At 48.3% G+C, this 18,833-nt stretch overlaps 1 protein-coding gene across 3 annotated transcripts in view; it reads right to left on the bottom strand.

Annotated features, from left to right (window-relative positions):
• LOC144127873 (sialin-like) overlaps positions 1-18,833 on the bottom strand; it is a 125,314-nt gene that overhangs the window by 67,183 nt on the left and 39,298 nt on the right. For all 3 annotated transcript variants that reach the window (XM_077660850.1, XM_077660851.1, XM_077660852.1), the window contains exon 2: positions 18,256-18,458. In XM_077660850.1, the coding sequence (XP_077516976.1) occupies positions 18,256-18,458 (203 nt within the window). The remainder of the gene's footprint in view (positions 1-18,255; positions 18,459-18,833) is intronic.

The raw sequence follows: 18,833 nt of genomic DNA, 5'->3' as shown, positions 1-18,833 counted from the left end.
CTTCTGTTGTTCCAGGCCCCAGAAGAACGGTTCGGAATCTTTCGTGAGGCAGGTGAGGGGCTCAGCGATCTGGGAGAAGTTCTGCACAAAACGCCAATAGGCACAGAGACCCAGAAAGTGGCGCAAGCTTCGCTTATCGGTCGGTACAGGAAAAGCAGCCACGGCGGCTGTCTTATCGGGGTCGGGGCTAACCCCTTTAGCACTCACGATGTGGCCCAAAAACTTCAACTCTTCGAAAGCGAAGTGGCACTTGTCGGGCTTCAGGGAAAGTCCGGCCGACCGAATTACTTCGAACACAGCGCGCAGGCGTCTGAGGTGCTCTTCAAACGTATCAGAGAAGATGACAATGTCATCCAAGTACACGAGACAGGACTGCCATTTCAGATCGGCAAGAACGGTATCCATCATCTGCTGGAAGGTTGCAGGAGCCGAGCACAGGCCGAAAGGGAGCACCCGGAATTCGTACAGACCATCCAGTGTAATAAAGGCGGTCTTTTCCTGGTCGCGTTCGTCCACCTCGATTTGCCAATAGCCGCTGCGTAAATCTAGCGATGAGAAGTACTTGGCGTGGCGCAGCCGATCCAGGGAATCATCAATGCGCGGCAGAGGATAAACATATTTTTTTGTATCGGTAATCAACGCAGAACCGTAGGGTTCCATCTTTCTTTGCTACTAGAACAACAGGCGACGCCCACGCGCTCGTCGACGGCTGTATCACGTCGTCCTGGAGCATTTCTTGAACTTGGCGGCGAATGGCATCACGCTCCTTTGAAGAGATCCGGTAAGGCGGCTGACATAACGGCCGCAGGTTGGCGTCGACTATAATTCGGTGCTTAGTGAGCGATGTCTGCCTAACCTTAGAGGTCGAGGCGAAGCAGTCACAAAAAGACTGGATAACGCTTTCGAGGCAGTGTTTCTGATTTGACGGGAGGTTCGGGTTCACGTCAGTTTTTATGGGAGTGGTCGGTGCCTCCACTGATGCCGAGGCTTCGAACAAAGCGTGCTGTCTTGCGAATTCGCTGAGTTCTTCGAAATACGCAATAACTGTTCTGCCAGGCAAACACTGAGGTTCACAGCCAAAATTAGTTGCCAAGAGCTCAGTTCGGCCATTGTTCAGCTCGACAATTCCGCGAGCAACACAGACTTGCCGACCAAGGAGCAGCGACATGTTGGTTTCAGCGATGCCACGAGCACCAGTGATGTTGTCGCAATCTACGGTAACAAACATGCTAGCTCTTGACGGGATTAATACGTGGTCGTCAAAGACGCGTAACTTAGTTCCGCGTGGCTCGGGATCGCCGTCAACAGGGGGTTGGGTGGAAAATGACATGACCAGCTCCTGAATGTTGATGACAGCACCGTACTCCCGAAGGAAATCCAAACCAAGTATCAGGTCTTTGGAGCACTCCGGTAGCACAGCAAAGCAACAAGGAAAAGTAGCACCGCGGATCTGGATTCGTGACATGCAGACGCCAAATGGCGTAACCACATGGCCGCCGGCTGTGCGGATCTGGGGTCCAGACCAAGGGGTCAGCACCTTTCTGAGGGCCGTAGCTAGCCGACTGCTCATTACAGAAAAGTCAGCGCCGGTATCCACAAGTACGGTCACATCGCAATTACCAGCGATTACTGGGATTTCGGCAGACACCAGTCGGTCGCAGCACGTCGTTGTCGTTGAGGTCGTCGGGTGAGGTCGTCGTCGGTCGGATCGTAGCCGCGAATCGTCGGGTGGAGGCTCTTGACTTGATCCAATAGCGGCGGCCCTACCCCCGGGGGACGCCGTCTTCAGTTTTTCAGATGTGGGGACGTGCCTCTGAACTGGCTAGAAAAAGACGGGCGGCTTGACGAAGCAAACCGTCTTGGGGATGGCGAACGGGACTGGCGTCGCCGCGAGGTCGTTGGCTGCACGTTATTGGACAGATACTGCTCGATGTCCCGCGGCCGTTCTCCGTAGCGTGGTCGAGGTGCGTCAGGTGAAAAACCCCTTAAGCCCATTCTGCAGTAGGGGCAGTGGCGGAGGATGTGGCCGGGCTCCCCACAGTGGTAGCAGAGCGGCCTATTGCTTGGCGTACGGCAAACGTGCGCTTTGCTCATGGTGGACAGGGGCTCCTGCGGTACGACGGGCACAGCTGCAGTTGGGTACCGCGGTGAAGGCACAGGAGTGACGGGAGAAAATGCTTGACTCACTGGCCCAGGACGACTTTCTAGTGCTTGACTGTATGTCATCACATAGGGCGCTGGCTGCGGAGCTGGTGGCGAATGAACAGCTCGCCGGACTTCATCTCGGACCACGTCCGGTATGGCAGCGACGCTGGCCTGTGGAGCTTCGAAGCAAAGTTTCTTGAGTTCTTCACGCACTAGGCTCCTCACAAGCTCTCGAAGCTCCTCAGTAGGTAACGACGTGGGCGTGCAGTGGTGAGCAGCTGCTACACTAGCCTGACGGCCGTAGTGCGCGCCTCGTTCTTGCAGAGAACGCTCCATGCTTGTTGCCTCCTTGGCAAAGTCGGCCACCGTTCTTGGCGGGTCACGTACCAGTCCAGCAAACAATTGCTCTTTGACGCCGCGCATTAGGTGGCGTACCTTCTTGTCCTCGGGCATAGCGGGGTCAGCGCGATTGAAGAGTCGCGTCATGTCCTCGATGAACATGGCGACGCTCTCGTTCGGCTGCTGCGACCTCGATTGCAAGGCGATTTCAGCCTTCTCCTTTCGTTCGCTGGTGTTGAACGTGGCTAAGAGCTCTCGGCGAAAGATCTCCCAGTTAGTGAAGGAAGCTTTGTGGTTCTCATACCACGTCTTGGCCGAGTCCTGTAGTGCGAAGTACACGTTCCGCAATTTGCGCTCGCCATCCCACTCGTTGAAGCCCGCCACATGGTCAAAGCTGGCCAACCAATCTTCGACGTCCTCAAACCTCTCACCGTGGAATGATGGGGGCGACCGAGGTGTGTGAAGGACGAACGGCGGGGCATTCCCGGAATGCTGACTTGTCTGGCTAGCCGTAGCGGACGTCATGGCCCTTGCTGGTCTTGCGAGATGGCCGAACTCTGGTTGTAGGCCTCGCAGGCGGCGGCTCGCCTTGTGGACTGGTGTTGTAGCCACACGTTGAGAACTGACGTCAAGAGTGTCCTTGAGGTCAGCGTACATGGGTCGTTACCCAGCACCTCCACCAAATGTCACCGATAAACGGTCAAAGCACTCAAAACCAGGCTTAATTAGACGTGCTACGCGTCCAGGACAGCAGGGAGCTCGAGCGAGGAAGAAGACGAAAAACCTCTAGCCCTTCGAGAGCGCAAGGCATGGCAAGTCCCATCTAAAACAGTTCGGCCGCGGTATGGCGCCACTGGATTGATTGGGACTGTGGCAATATTTTGTTACACATTGTTAATTTTCAAGAGAAGTTTTTCAAAGCTGTCTTCGTTAATAATCCCACACTTCATCATGAATAGATCAGCAGCTACACTGAACACTCTCTTGATGTATGAGCTGGAGGGAAGGAAGTGATTATAACAAGTGAACATCTTGTGCAGGAACTCGTAGTTGTGCAATGCATCGATGCTAGTGCACAAGTCCTCTAAGAAGCACCTTGCTTCACTGTTGCTCCATGCTTTGTGCGGAAGCCTCTGAGTTGGGTGCAGTGGTAGGCAGGTTGCAGCTCCATTTGACAAGACGGGGGTCCCCATAGAGCGATCTTGTGACATTTCTTGGGGCAAGAACTGCCGCAGAAAACGATAGTGAGCCGATTGTGGTCCGGACATGATGGCGGAATCCTTCTCAGCAGCTGGTTTCCATCAGGTTGAGGTTCTCAAAGCTATACCATTGGTTAAAACTTGTTTTTCGGAAAAAAGTGAATTACCAGTGGTCAACTGATGATTATAGGTTTTTATGACACACGGGTATCTACGGCCAAAGAGCGCCATGGCACAGGGTATTTTCCATTTCTCAAGGTAGAGTCAAAGACCCATTTCCCAAGCATTTCATCCTAAAGAAGCCGAGCACCAGACCAGGGGAAAGCTTGTACCCATTGTATCACCGGTGGGTACCCGGCAGCACTCGGGATCGAACCCCGCACCTCCCGCATGAGAGGCAGATGCTCAACTACTTGGCTACCGCTGCAGTTCCCAGTGGTCAACTACTGAAAAAGTATTTGAAATACCCGAAATATTGCCGTTCAAGTAAGTAATCGATTATTCATAAAAATGTAACTGATTGCAAGTAATCAATTACTTGTAATGTGTTGCATACAACTGTGGTGCAAACCAACAGCACCAGTGGCAGTGCACTATGCCAGAAACAAACAGCAGTGCTGTACCACCACAGAATATAGATGAAGTTTCCTGTCAGTGCCTACATTTTATAGTGACAGCTGTTAAGCACACATTGAAGCACTCAATGAAGTGAAAGCAATGCACGCAAAGTTATCACAAAATGACAAGGAATTTAAAGAAATTCGGAATCGGCTTCTAAAAATTGAACAAGATTGTTCCTCTGTTCCCGCATTGAAAAAAATGTTGGATGACGCAGAATCTGTTGCTCAAGAAAATGCAGACAAACTTTTCCACCTGTCGTCAAAACTGGATGCGTTCGAGGATATAGCCCGTAGGTCAAACCTTCTCTTCTATGGCATATCAGACAGCCAAGAAGAAACTTGGAATGAAGCTGAAGGTTTGGTGATTGATTTCTGCAAAACAAAGCTTGACATCCATTTACACACTGTTGACATTGAATGCGCACACAGGATTGGGTCTTTTGCCGTCAATAAAACAAGACCAATAATAGTTAAATTCGCACATTTCAAAGTTAAAGAGCGTATTCTGGCAAACGCAGGTAAACTGAAAGACACCAATTTCAGTGTGTCATCGGACTATTCACCAAACACTCGGCTCGCCTGCAAAAAGCTTATTGAATTTGTGAAATCCAAAGGTAAATATAATAAACTTCGACATGACAGGTTGACCATGGAAAACACTACCTATGTTTATGATCACTTTACAGAGAAAGTTGTTGAACGTCCTACATAGCTCAGAGTTAGGTCTGAAGAGCAACCACCAAAATGTCCTTTTTCCATTTTTATATACTAACATTAGAAGCATTCTGCCAAAGCTTGACTCAGTTGCTAACCTTGTTTCCACTACAGATAGCAACATTGTCATTATAACTGCAACCTGGTTAAATTCTACCATCGCCAATCCTGAACTTCATATTGCTTTACCTAACTTTGATATCTTCCGCTGCAATCGCGATGAGAGGCGTGATGGAGGGGTGTTAATAATAGCAACTAACCGTAGACTACACTGCTTTAAAATTGATATCTCCTCTCTATTGGAAATACTGTTCGTTTGCACTAAATTTCCCACCCACCTAGGAGCATGTTACCGACCCCCAGATGCCGATCCAAGCTTTGTCGCATATTTCCACGAGGCACTTTGCACTCTGGCACATCTCTTTCCCAGCACACCAATCCTTTTGTTCGGGGATTTCAACTTTCCAGCAATAACGTGGTCGGACATAGCACTAACAATGTCGAAAAACAACACCGAAAGTGAATTTCTTAACACGTGCCTTACGTTTGGCTTGTCACAGCTTATCTCTACCCCAACAAGGCATAATAATCAGTCTTCCAGTCTGCTCAATCTTTTGTTCACCACACATCCTGATAACCTTTCTGCGTTAACTCTTTTGCCCGAGCTCAGCGATCATGCCGTAATTCACGCTACTTATCAATCTTGTATAGGGTACCCGAAAAAAGTGAAGAAAATAACCCTCTACGACAGAGGTGATTACATCACTTCCAATGAAAAGTTAACTCAGTTTAGTTTCTCTTTTCTTGATACATTCTCCTGCCATTCAGTTGAAGATAACAGGATAATTTTTAAATAAAAAATGCAGGAATTAATCAAAGCCCATATTCCCACAATTCACGTAACTGAACGGCCATCTTCCCCCTGGTTCAATAACATGTTAAAGCACCTTAACAATAAAAAGAAACGACTATCGCATCGCCAAACAAGGTAACACTTCTCGCGCATGGGAAAAGTATCGCAGCGCTAATAAAAACGTTTCAGTCTCTAGTTGCAAAAACTAAGCGATCGTTTTTTTCTACCTCACTTCCTGATACCGTATAAACGCGTGTAAGGGCCGCACCCCGTATTCCCAAAGGAAATATTTGAAAAAAAAAAAAAAATCCGTGTAAGGGCCGCACCTAAACTTTCCAGGAAACACGCAAGAATAGCCTTCGAAATACATGCGCACAGGAGCTTCGAGGTGCCGCCCATGGATGGCGCCCGAGGCCGCGGGTGGTTTACAGGGTGGTGATGCATATTATAAAGGATAGACTGCAGGCTTGGGTGGAGAACGAGGGGGTGTTAGGGGAACTACAGAATGGGTTCCGGAAACAAAGGAGGTTGGAGGACAATATTTTCATTGACACAGTGTATAGAAATTGCGGAAAAGACACACAGGCCCTTATGGCTAGCATTTCTGGATATTAGGGGAGCCTATGACAACGTTACTCAGAAGCATTTGTGGGACATACTGGGTACATTGGATGTGGAAATTGGTGTAATTAATCTTTTACAAGATATATATATAGAGGTAACAGAGTGCTCATAAAATGGGAAAAAAATGTATCAGGGTCTGTTGAGACACAGCGCGGGCTCAGACAAGGATGTCCTCTGTCCCCTTTGTTGTTCATGTTGTACCTGCAAGGGTTGGAGACCAAGCTAGAGGGAAGCGGACTAGGCTTCAACCTATCTTTTTTCAAGCAAGGGGAATTGATTAAACAGACATTACCGGGACTAATATACGCGGACGATATAGTGATAATGGCTGACAACAAGGAAGACCTGCAGAAGTTGTTAGACATATGCAGTACAGAGGGAGATAGATTAGGCTACAAGTATAGTAAGGAAAAATCTGCAGTCATGATATTTAATGAAGAGGGCGGAGAGCATAGAATACAGGAGTTCGTGCTAAAAGTAGTGAATGAGTACAAGTATCTTGGGGTGTGGATAAATAACAGTTTTGAGTATCTGACAGAGCATGAAAAATATGTAATGAATAAAGCTAGTAGGAATGCAGCTGTCATGAAAAATAGGGCACTGTGGAATTACAATAGGTATGAGGTGGTAAGAGGGATCTGGAAAGGGGTGATGGTCCCTAGCCTGACCTTCGGTAATGCGGTCCTGTGTATGAGGCCAGATGTTCAAGCAAGGCTGGAAATTAAACATCGGGGAGTAGGGAGGTTAGCTTTGGGAGCACATGGCAATACACCAAATCAGGGGGTACAGGGTGATATGGGATGGGCGTCTTTCGAAAGCAGAGAGGCTAGCAGTAAGATAGCATTTGAGGAACGACTGAGAAAGATGGAGGAGAAGCAGTGGGCTAGGAAAGTTTTCAGATACCTGTATATAAAGAATGTTGACACGAAATGGAGAAAGCGAACTAGAAAATTGACAAGCAAATATCTGGACAGCAGTAAGGGGGCAAATCAGCAATTATCGGTTAAGAAAAAGGTTAAAGAAACAGAGAGAGCTCTGTGGAAAACAGGGATGCTGACGAAATCGGCACTGGGAACATACCGGACCTTTAAACAGGAAATTGTCAAAGAAAATATCTATGATAACTGTAGGGGAAGCTCTGTTGTTTGAGGCCAGGACTGGAGTTTTGCGGACTAAGACGTATTGAGTCAGGTACCAGGAGATAGACACTTTGTGCATTGCGTGCGGAGAGGAGGAGGAAACGGCTGAACACTTGATACTTTTCTGTAAAGGGCTTCACCCTACAGTGGAAAGCAGCGGGGCTGACTTACCCAAGGCATTGGGGTTTAGGGATAGTGAAGGGAAAGTGGATTTTAAGAGGTTAGAAGTAACCAAGCGAAGGTTATCTGATTGGTGGCTAAAAGCAAGACAGGAGTAAAATTTCACAAGACATGGCTAGGTGGCTTGAGCCACCGCCTGATGCAAAGGGTTCAGCCGTACCCATCTATCCATCCATTCATCCATCCATCATCATCATCTTTTCTTCTGCCGCGAGCTTCTGCTACTGTACTTCCGCTATCCGTATCGGCATCGGTATCGCCAGGTCTAACTTTGTTCTGTTCTGGCTGTCAAAGCATGCGTTTTTTGGTGGTTGTGTTAGCGTGGTCGCTCGGCATAGTTGTTGCTCTCGTGCGCTGTCGTTCTTCACTTTTTCATGAACTGCCTCCGAGCATTGTCACTGTTGCACGATGGGCAAGCACCTCAACAGCTACACGGCGGGCTTTAAGCTGAAAGTAGTGGAGTTCGCTCTCGAACACGGCAAGCATGCCGCGGGCAGAAAATTTGACGTGGACGAGAAGTGTGTCCGACGGTGGTGCGGACAAAGGGATGCGTTGAAGAATACCAGCTCCAAAAAGCGCGCTTTCCGAGGCAAGCCATGCAAATTTCCTGAGCTAGAAGAAGAGCTGCTATGCTATTCAATGGAAGTGCGGAACAACGGCTACGCGTTGACAACGGACATGCTGGCGCGTGAGGGCACAACCCTTGGCGCGTGCTAAAAGCATACCGCACGAGGACTTCAAGGCTAGTGCCGGCTGGGTACGAAGATTTCTGAAGAGGAAGGGCCTATCATTTCGGCGAAGGACCACGCTGTGCCAGCGGCTGCCCCCCGACTACACCGACAAGATGCTCAGCTTTCAGAAGTATGTCATCGGTCTGCGTCATGAGCACAACTATATATTTTCGCAGACAGCGAACGCCGACCAGACCCCCGTGTGGTTCGACTGTACCGAGAGCTGCACAGTTGAACTGAAAGGAAAGAAGAGTGTTTTCGTGCGACAACCGGCGCGGAGCGCCAACGGTGTACCGTTATGCTGTGCGTCACCGCGGACGGGCGGAAGCTGCCCCCCTATGTCATCCTGAAAAGAAAAACGATTCCTAAAGGCGTTTTCCCCAAGGGAATTGTAGTTCGCGCCCAACAAAAGGGCTGGATGGACGATGAGCTTGTGCTCGACTGGGTAAGAAGCGTTTGGGAGAAGCGCCCAGGCGCCATGCTGGCCCGATGATCGCTCCTCGTCTTGGACAGCTTCCGCGGTCACTTGACGGGTAGGGTTAAGGAATGCCTGCGCGGTATCCGCAGACATGGCCGTGATACCGGGCGGCCTTACCGGCATGCTGCAACCCCTGGATGTAAGCGTCAATCGGCCTTTTAAGGTTTAATTTCGAAGGTTGAATTCTTCTTTCACTCCTTCCTTTATCCCTTCCCTTAGGGCGTGTCCAACGATATATGAGACAGATACTGCGCCATTTCCTTTCCCCGAAAACCAATTATTATTATTATTATTATTAAGGCAGTATTCGGAATGGATGGCCAATGGCAATCACGACGAGACGCCGACAGGGCGGCTTAAGAGGGCACCGCTCGTGACTGTGCTTGGATGGATTTTGTCCACGTGGAATTCCGTGTCGGCCGACATTGCAACCCGGAGTTTCAAAGTGCCCGGAATTTCAAACAGTTTAGACGGGACCGAAGACGACTTTCTGTGGGCTGAACATTTGCCTGAACACAGCACCAGCTCGGAGTCTGAAGACTCCGTGAGTGATGCCTGAACGGTAAATGAATGCCGCGCATTCCAGATTGGTTTGCTTTCACTTGAAAAAAAAATTTTTTTTTTCGAAAATCGCGTGTATGGGCCGCACCCCGAAATTTGCCCCCAGAATCTGGGAAAAAAAGTGCGGCCCATACACGCGTTCATACGGTATGATGCGTACAAACCCCCGTCAATTTTGGAAGGTTATAAATCCATGCCCGAAGAAATCCATAAGAATACTTGACCAAAACGACATTCATATTCCTGATACCGAAGTTGCAACCACTCTAACCTCTGCGTTTTGTTCAGTTTTCACCAAAGAACCCGAAGGCAATCTCCCTTGTTTTCCTAACCTTCAACATCCTGACATGCCAGACATCACTTTTGAACCTCATGGCATTTGCAAATTAATCGAATCACTGAAGCTAACCTCATCTGCTGGAGTTGACGACATCAACGCCAAAGAACTCAAAAACACCAAAGGAATTACCAGTGTCATCCTGTCGTACATTTTTCAACAGTCTCCTTCGTCTGGAGGGGTGCCGCTGCATTAGAAAAGAGGTAAGGTAATTCCAGTTCCTAAAAAAGGATGATCATCATCATGTCTTGACTACCGGCCAATTTCCATTACTAGCGTTTGTTCTAGGTTGATGGAGCATATCATTTTTAGCCAAATCATGAATTTTCTTATTTGTAACAACTTTTTTCATTCCAGTCAGCATGGATTCCTTAAGAATTTATCTTGCGATACACAACTTGAACTTTTCATCAGTGACATCAGATCCCACCTAGACTTCTACTTACCTGTAGATTCACTGTTTTTAGACTTCGACAAGGCTTTTGACAAGGTTCCTCATAATAGACTTTCCTTGAAACTTTCACGCCTAAATCTTCATCCCCTAGGTCTATACGTAGTTTTTTGATCGGCCGTCATCAGTTCGTTTTCGCAAATAACCATTCCTCTCCGCTGTCTCCTGCGATTTCTGGTGTGCCTCAGGGTTCCGTTCTGGGCCCACTACTCTTCTTAATCTACATCAATGACCTCCCTAACGATATATCTTCTAACATCCTTCTGTTTGCTGATGATTGTGTTATATACCGACCGATTAACGATTGTTCAGATGCTCTCATTCTTCAATGCGACTTACAAACAGTAGAAAAATGGTGTAAAACTTGGTCAATGTCTTTAAATGTCAGCAAAAAGTCATTAATTACTGTTCACCACCGCCATTCTCACATAGTGCTCACATATTTTTTTGGTAGCACAGTAATATCCTCTGTGACATTTTATAAATATCTAGGTCTCATTTTAACACAGAATCTTTCATGGTCCTCTCACATAGCGAAAATGTCTAACGAAGCTAACCGTACTATCGGCTTTCTAAGGTGAAATCTTAAATTCTGCTCCCCTTCCATAAAAACCCTTGCTTACAAAACCCTTATAAAGCCCAAGCTAAAATATGCATGCTCAGTTTGGGACCCTCATCAGACTAATCTTCCTAACTCCATTGAATCTATCCAAAACCGGGCAGCTCGATTTATTTTTAATGACTATACTTCCTATACTAGTGTCACAGCTCTAAAATCTAATGCAAATCTTCGCAATCTAGAAACTCGATGTAAAATAGCCACGCTCATTCTCTACCACAAGTTCTATCATTTTCGAATCGATAACCGCGTTATATCTCCCGCTCACCGCCATTCATCCCGGACCAGTCGTTCCAAGTCTGTATACCCACCGCACGTGCGCACATCATCACACCTTCATTCGTTTTTTCCGCAAACAGTGAAAGACTGGAATGATCTGCCTGAAGACGGGGTTCACCACTCCAGTGCGACGAATTTCAGGACAGCCATTGCAAATTTTCTTTTGTGAAGCTGCCCACCCATCATGTAAAACCCCTGTCCAAAAGGCATTTGAGGACTAAATAAATAAATAAATTCCTGGGTTTCGTGTTGAAGTATACCATGTAATTTGCCGCAGTCGTCGGCAAAACTGGTGAATGCGTTGCCATGGGAACCACTCTGCGGGTGGTTACTTTGCAACGAGAAAGGTATGACGCAAGTGGAGATATGAGTAACTGGTCGGTGGTTACCTCAAGAACCATCGGTAGGGTGGTTACCGTGGAAGGAGGAGGGTATGGCGAGGGTGCGAGGACGTGAAACTGATACCTGGTTGTCATGGGAACTAACTGGAGGGTAGTTACCCTAGAAGGAGGAGGAGGGTTGCCGTGAAACGAGGGTATGGTGAGAGTGTAGGAAGGCGTACCATGGTAACCATCCGAACACGGTTACTGCAAAAGGGGGAAGGGTATGGTAAGAGCAGAGGAATGTAGCAAAGTCCATCTGCATTAGCTGTTGCGAAATGCATCGCCCAAGGAGAGGATCATCAGTGGCGCTGCACTTCTAAAGCGGTGGACTAGAAAGGAGACCTAGACAAAAAATGACTATGTTTGGAAAACTAAAGAGAACGCCCTGGAACTAGACAGATGTGAAGTCTGTCTTATATTCTCTACCACAGCATACCATAAAGCCTAAATACTTTAATAGCTTTCGCTGTATTTTGTGTTAACCAGTGGTAACCGTCCTGTCAATTTTTTTGTCTCCTTTCACTGCTTGTAAAGCAGCAGACTTAAGCTGCACAATGAAATGATGGTCCCTATGGCCTATACACAATGACACTGCAATTCCTATAGTCTTGCTTAAGGCTGTTTCCATGGCTGTAGAAAGAAAAGAACAACAACAGAACCCCACTGCTTGGGAAAAGATTACCATTCAGTAAGCACTTTCAGGGCTGTTGACGCAGAAATGGTGTGAACTGATAGTTCACCAGAAAAAAAGAGTGGTAGAATGTAGTTAAACAGAACAGGCATGCGAAAGCAAATGTTTAGCCTGGTTGTCTCATGGTTTTGCTTTGCTGGGTCGTCGGCACATCTGGCGACGATATTAGACACAGGTTACGCTCTGATCGAGGTTAAGCTGATCTGATCGCACAACGATGTGCAATGCACAGCGCGAGAGTGCGCTACAGTTTAACATGAGGCATGACCGGCTGCGGTGATAGCACCGTGCTCTCGTGCAGCGGCCAGTGAAGCTCATCTGTTCGTGCCGCCGCGAGTTCTAAACCCAGTCGCGGCAATATTTTTTTTTGTTTCTGCACCCTCAAGGTCAGGCAAGTCACAAGATTCTTGGTTGGACTTGGCCCTGTGAAGTAGTGCTTTTGCACTAAAAGATGCAATGTGGTTCTGTTGCTGTTTGTAATGTACTCATGTGAACCAGTTTTGGTGAACTGAAAGTGATGCACTGGTAAGTGTGTGGTGCGACCTCCTTTCTGCGATACTGTCAAAGGTGCACCCCTCATGTAGCCTGGGTTGATGAGTGGCATGCGTTGTGCACTGGGGAGGTTCCTTAGACCTAGCCGTAACGCAGGGTAACAGCTCTTGGGTTGTACGTAACATTGTACAAGTGACACACTATGTTGTCCATAGCGTTCATGAACACTGCTTATCATGAACACCATCAGCCTGACTACGCCCACTGCAGGGCAAAGGCCCCTACAATGTCTCTCCAATTAACCCTGTCCTTCGCCAGCTGCGTCCACCTTATGCCTGCAAACTTCTTAATCTCATCCACCCACCTAACTTTCTGCAGCTCCCTGTTACGCTTGCGTTCTCTTGCAAGCCACTCCGTTACCCTTAAAGACCAGCGGTTATCTTGCCTTCGTATCACATGCCCTGCCCAAGCTCATTTCTTCCTCTTGATTTTAACAAAGATGTCATTAACCCGCGTTTGTTCCCGCATCCACTCTGCTCGCGTCCGGCCTCTTAATGTTACACCTCTCATTTGTCTTTCCATGGCTCGCTGCGTTGTCCTTAACTTAAGCTGAACCCTTTTCGTTAGCCTCCATGTTTCTGCCCCGTAGGTGAGTACCGGTATAAGGTACAGCTGTTGTACACTTTTCTCTTGAGGAATATTGGTAAACTGCCATACATGATCTGAGAGAACCTGCCACATGCGCTCCACCGCATTCTTATTCTTCCAGTTATTTCACTCTCATGTTCCGGATCTGCGGTCACTACCTGCCCTGAGAAGACGTGCTTTCTTACCACTTTCAGCACCTCGCTACCAATTGTGAACTCTTGTTCCCTTGCTTATATGATGGCGGATTAAGTAAGGATGCACGTGTGGTCATCATTCAGTTGTGCCGCGAGGATGTTGCGCATGTAATCAAAGAGCAACTTGCTTTCTGCTGCAGCGATGTCGATGTTAAATGGTCTCTGATTATTATGTGGACATCTGTGTAGTCAACTTCATCTTTCCCTTTATGTGAAGGACATACATGCTTGCTCAAGGTGGGGAAAATGGGTTTTGAAGATTGGTTTTGAGGAAAGGAAATAATGCAGTAACTGTCTCACATATCTCAGAGGACACCACCCGAACTGCCCTGTAAGGGAAGGGATGAAGGAGGGAGTGAAAGAAGACAGGAAAAAGGAGGTGCCATAGTGGAAGTCTCTGGAATAATTTCGACAACCAGGGGATCGACAACCAGGGGATCTTTAATGTCGCACAGCACAGGGGCCCCTTTTGCATTTCGCCTCCATCGAAACCATTGAGCCTTAACCACTGAGCCACCACAGTGGATAACTCAAGGTGGGGTGAGGCTTAGTGTTGTCAAAGGATTTGATTTTGAGATTTTGCAATCATCTGAGAGAGAATTTCTTTATCTTTCAGTGAACGTACACTTGAGTATTTGCGATTTAGAAAATGACTTTTTGGTCCTTTATCGTCGTCTCGTTGACGGGAAAAGCGGGTGCACCTCGACATGGTCTCTTTGTTTCAGATGCTCGCAAAAATTCATTGCTTTAAGTTTTTCAATAGAAACACAAGTTTTTGTTTTTTCCTGAAACTCTGCCTTGTTTGTAGTACATTTTCCAGCCACTAGGGCTGCTCCTGCAGCTCTTCTGATAAGGAAAGCTTTGACGAACAAAACGGTTTTCAGAGACTTTATTGGCATTTTTCCCAAAACAACACTTTTGGAGGTTTGTGTATCTTTTTCTCAGGAACTCAGGAAAATTTTTCACAGTTGTTAATCAATTCCATTTACATAACTGGGAGCAGAATCAGCAGTTTAAGTTCAGTTGTATTTTTCTGACTAAAAAATCTATTCATGGGTGGAAATTTTATTGCATCAACAGGAAAAAAACATAATAAATCTATTTTTCGTTTGAAGCACATAAATTTGGTATCAGTTGTGTAAAGCATTGGTTGCTACTCTCATACAAAATTTGAACACTCTGCGGATAGTATATTTTAAGAAAAAGGTACATTAGTAGAAAAAAAATTATCAGTAATACTAGACAAAATTTCATTCTAGTTTCGAGCTCTAATGCAAACTGCACCTATCTTTACGATTCATTGTAAATTTTATATCCATATTGTGAGAAGAAGAAGGGCATTAGCCTAGCTGCACTGCCATCACTCAGAGCGATAGCCTGCTGACCTGGATAGACCAGAGACTGTGTCGCCGCCGTGATTTCGCTGCCGCCTGAGCGCTGACCAAAGGCCCCGTTACATTTGGTGGAGGTTTGGTTCCCCATCCTCGAACCATCCTGCACCCCCGCTATGCCCGAAGACGCGAACCATCAAGCCGTGCAGGCGGGCGAACCAGTCCTCCGTTCCGGCTCCCTCCAGCAGCGGGACCCCGCCCTCTTCAGCGGTACTGACGATCATGACATTTAACGACCAGCTCACATCATACGAGCGGGTTAGCACATCTAACAAGTGGGATGATACCACCAAGTTGAACAACGTCATCTTTTATTTGACCGGCGCTACCAACCTGTGGTTTCAAAACCACGAAGCAGACTTTCCCACGTGTTCAAGGCGAACCTCACTGAAGTGTTCGGACGTCCTGCTGTGCGCAAGCTGCGCGCCGAACACCGCTTGCGCGAGCACTCTCAGCAGTCGGGTGAGACGTTATTGAAGATGTGGTAAACCTGTGCTCCCGTGTCAACCCCCAGATGTCCGAGGCTGACAAGATCAAGTATATTATGAAAGGCATCGAGGATGACACCTTTAAGATGCAGCTGTCGCGAGATCTCTGCACCATTGCCGAAGTCGTCAGTCTCTGCCAGAGCTACGACGAGCTGTGCAAGCAGAGGCTAGTCACTCGCCAGCATGCAGTGCCTGTCGAGTCACTTGCCGGCCTGTCGGCTGCACCCAACCACTCGCAACTATTGGCACACATCAAATATTTCGTGCATGAGAAAGTTGCACATCAACTCCTACTTCTGCCATCCCACTCCGTGCAATCTTCATACCTGCTGCCCGACCTTCGCAATGTCATCAGCGAACAAGTGGCTGAGGCCCTTCCATCAGTGCCTCCACCCACACGAGCACAGCCGCCCGCACCTGTCGCTGCACCCCTGACCTACGCTGCTGCCGCCGCACAGCTGCGGCCGCGTAACTACCACTCAACCTACGTTCCACCTCAGGAGTCCGTGCCTCAAGTCCCTCACGCTCCGACACCTTTTTTTCCGACCGCTTCGACAATTCAGCAATCCCTGGCGCACTAGTGACGATCGGCCTATCTCTTACTTTTGCGGATTGCCTGGTCATGTGGCCAACCTTTGCCATCGTTGTGTGCCAGTCTCCCAAGTTGCCGGTTACTGGCCTCCTCCCAGTGAATACTCACTGCCAGCTGAGCCACCACAGCATCGCCCTCTTTCACCTGATCGCACTGCCTTCTCCACCCAGCGCTCACATTCTCCTCGTCGCCACTCTCTTTCTCCCAAGCGCCGGCGCCCGGATCTTTCGCAAGAGGAAAACTAGATGCCACAGTTCTTGAGGTGAGAACTGTGCCACCAGCGAAATGTCCAAGGCCTCAATTATTTCCCGCAAATCTGATCGCTGTTTCCATAAAGGTGTTTCTGTTCTGGCGCTTGCTGCTGTTTCTGCCATGGCCGTCACCTTTAGCCGCTCCTTGTGAAAAGTGACGACCCAACTTTCTGGATTCTCTCTGCGCACCTCAAGCGTGCAGGCTATTGTGGCATCAGCGACGTGCACGGCTCGAGTCGTTATTCAGGAGATCCTCTACGTGACTGAATTCATCATTTTGAAAACCTGTTCTTATGAAATCATCTTGGCTTGGGGCTTCCTGTTGCGCTATGATGCAGTCATCGACTGTGCTCGTGCTGAATTCGAGTTCTTTGCGCTCAGTGGTTCCTCGTCGCTCGATGCCGCTTTTGCTGCTCCTGTCAAAGCTGTTGTTGCCAAATCACTGACCTGCCTGCCTGCTCTACTGTTCTTGTGCCCATCACTTCTGACCTTGTTCGCGACAGCAATGCACTTTTTACACCATCGCCCCTCTTTGTGTGCCGTAAGTCCCTGCCCATACCTTATGCCGTCCTCACCGCTGGCCTTAGAGTGTTGTTCGTGACTAATTCGTTTACTATGCTTTCACTGTGCATCACAGTGAGTGCCTCGGTACCATCCAGATCATTGATTTCATTCTCTATCACGATGAGACTGACAACTTGCTGTCCCTCGACTCAGATGCCCTCAGCCCGCTGGTTCCTGCACTCGACACTTAGCCTTCAGACGTTTTCCTTCCCTCCATCGACGCCTCTCTCCCTGCACCTCAACGCACTCAACTTCTCGCGTTGCTTCATCAATTTCGTTCCTCCTTCGAGTCACACCAACCCGCTTTGATGTGCACGACGAATGACGCCCACCACACCGACACCAATGACCTCGCTCCTTTGCGTCAGCACCCATATCGTGCCGCCGCCAGTGAGCGCCAAGTTAATTCAAGAACAGGTTGACACCATGCTTCAGAGCGGCATGATTCAGGCCTCACACAGTCCCTGGGCTTTGTCCGTGGTCCTCGTGAAGAAGAAAGATGGCTCTATTCGTTTCTGCGTTGATTACCGTCGCCTGAATAAGATCATGCGAAAGCATGTTTACCCTCTTCCCCGCACCGATGATGCTCAGGACTGCCTTCAAGGAGCGGAACTCTTCTCTTTTCTCGATTTACGCTCTGGGTACTGGCAGGTCCCCATGGCAGCCGAAGATCGCCCAAAACCTGCATTTGTAACCCTTGATGACCTGTATGAATTTAACGTCATGCCTTTTGGCCTCTGTAATGTTCCGGATACTTTCAAGTGCATGATGGACACCATTCTGCATGGCCTGAAATGGAAATTGTGCCTCTGTTATCTCGATGACATAGTGATCTTTTCGCCCGACTTGGAGACTCATGTGTCCCTGGTGGAAGCAAGTCTTAACCTGCCTTACCGACGCCGGTCTTCAGCTCAACTTAAACCTGGTGCTCGGCTTAATTTCTGGGAAATGGGTCTTTGATCCCACCTTCAGAAAACGAAAATATCTTATGCCGTGGCGCTCTTTGGCCATAGATGCCCTTACGCCATCAAAATTCACTATCTTCATCATCATCGTTATCAACTTAAATGCCATGTACACTTCTTTGACTTTGTTTTCTTGAAAAATGGGCTTCAGCATGATTTTTCTATGCAAAATTTCTCACTTGGGGGGGGGGGGGAGAGAGAGAGAGAGAGAGAGAGAGAGACTGTCACCCTTTTAAATCTGTCCCTGGTTCTGGTGTTCTGCAGCCCAGCAGGTGTCACAAGAAGGTGCAGTGTGGCTAAAAGGTGCCCCCGTATCATCCGACTCACCGTTTCGGGGTCTGCGGTGGCATTGTAGAGGGAGCCGTCAGGGGCAGGGCAGGCCGCACCGTGAGCTGCTGTTCCCGCCGCCAGCACTGCTGTGCCATTGACCATGGCCACAATGGCCACGCTCAGGTTGACGCGCAGCGCATACAGCAGGAAGAAGCCCCAGAAGAGCAGCAGGCTGAGCACATACCGAGAAGGAAATCGCCCTGTAGAGCAAAGATGGCGCAGCGGTGCAACAATGTCAATACAAAGAAGGAACAGGTTGTCGCTGCCACGATACGAGGCACACAAGTAGGCCTGGCAGATATCTCCCTTCAGTCACAGTGCCGCCATATGAGCACAAAGCCTGTTTGATGTCATTTTCGGTGACTGGAAGGATGTACCGTGATGCGAATGGCTGGAGCTTACATTTGTAAACCTTTGCAACAAGCAGCCTGCAGCCATCTCGAGCCAGGCATGCAAAATGAACGCACAATGTCAGTTTCAATACGGGTGCTGCCACCTTTTATGGCAGCTATCATATAGCTTTGGGGAATGTGTGTTTCTATTTATTTGTTTTGTAAGTGTGAGCACTTAGAAAG

Source organism: Amblyomma americanum, chromosome 4 (genome assembly GCF_052857255.1).
Source record: "Amblyomma americanum isolate KBUSLIRL-KWMA chromosome 4, ASM5285725v1, whole genome shotgun sequence".
In the NCBI taxonomy this organism is placed as follows: domain Eukaryota; kingdom Metazoa; phylum Arthropoda; class Arachnida; order Ixodida; family Ixodidae; genus Amblyomma; species Amblyomma americanum.
Note: the sequence above shows the minus strand (reverse complement) of the source record. Positions and strands in the feature narration are given on the sequence as shown.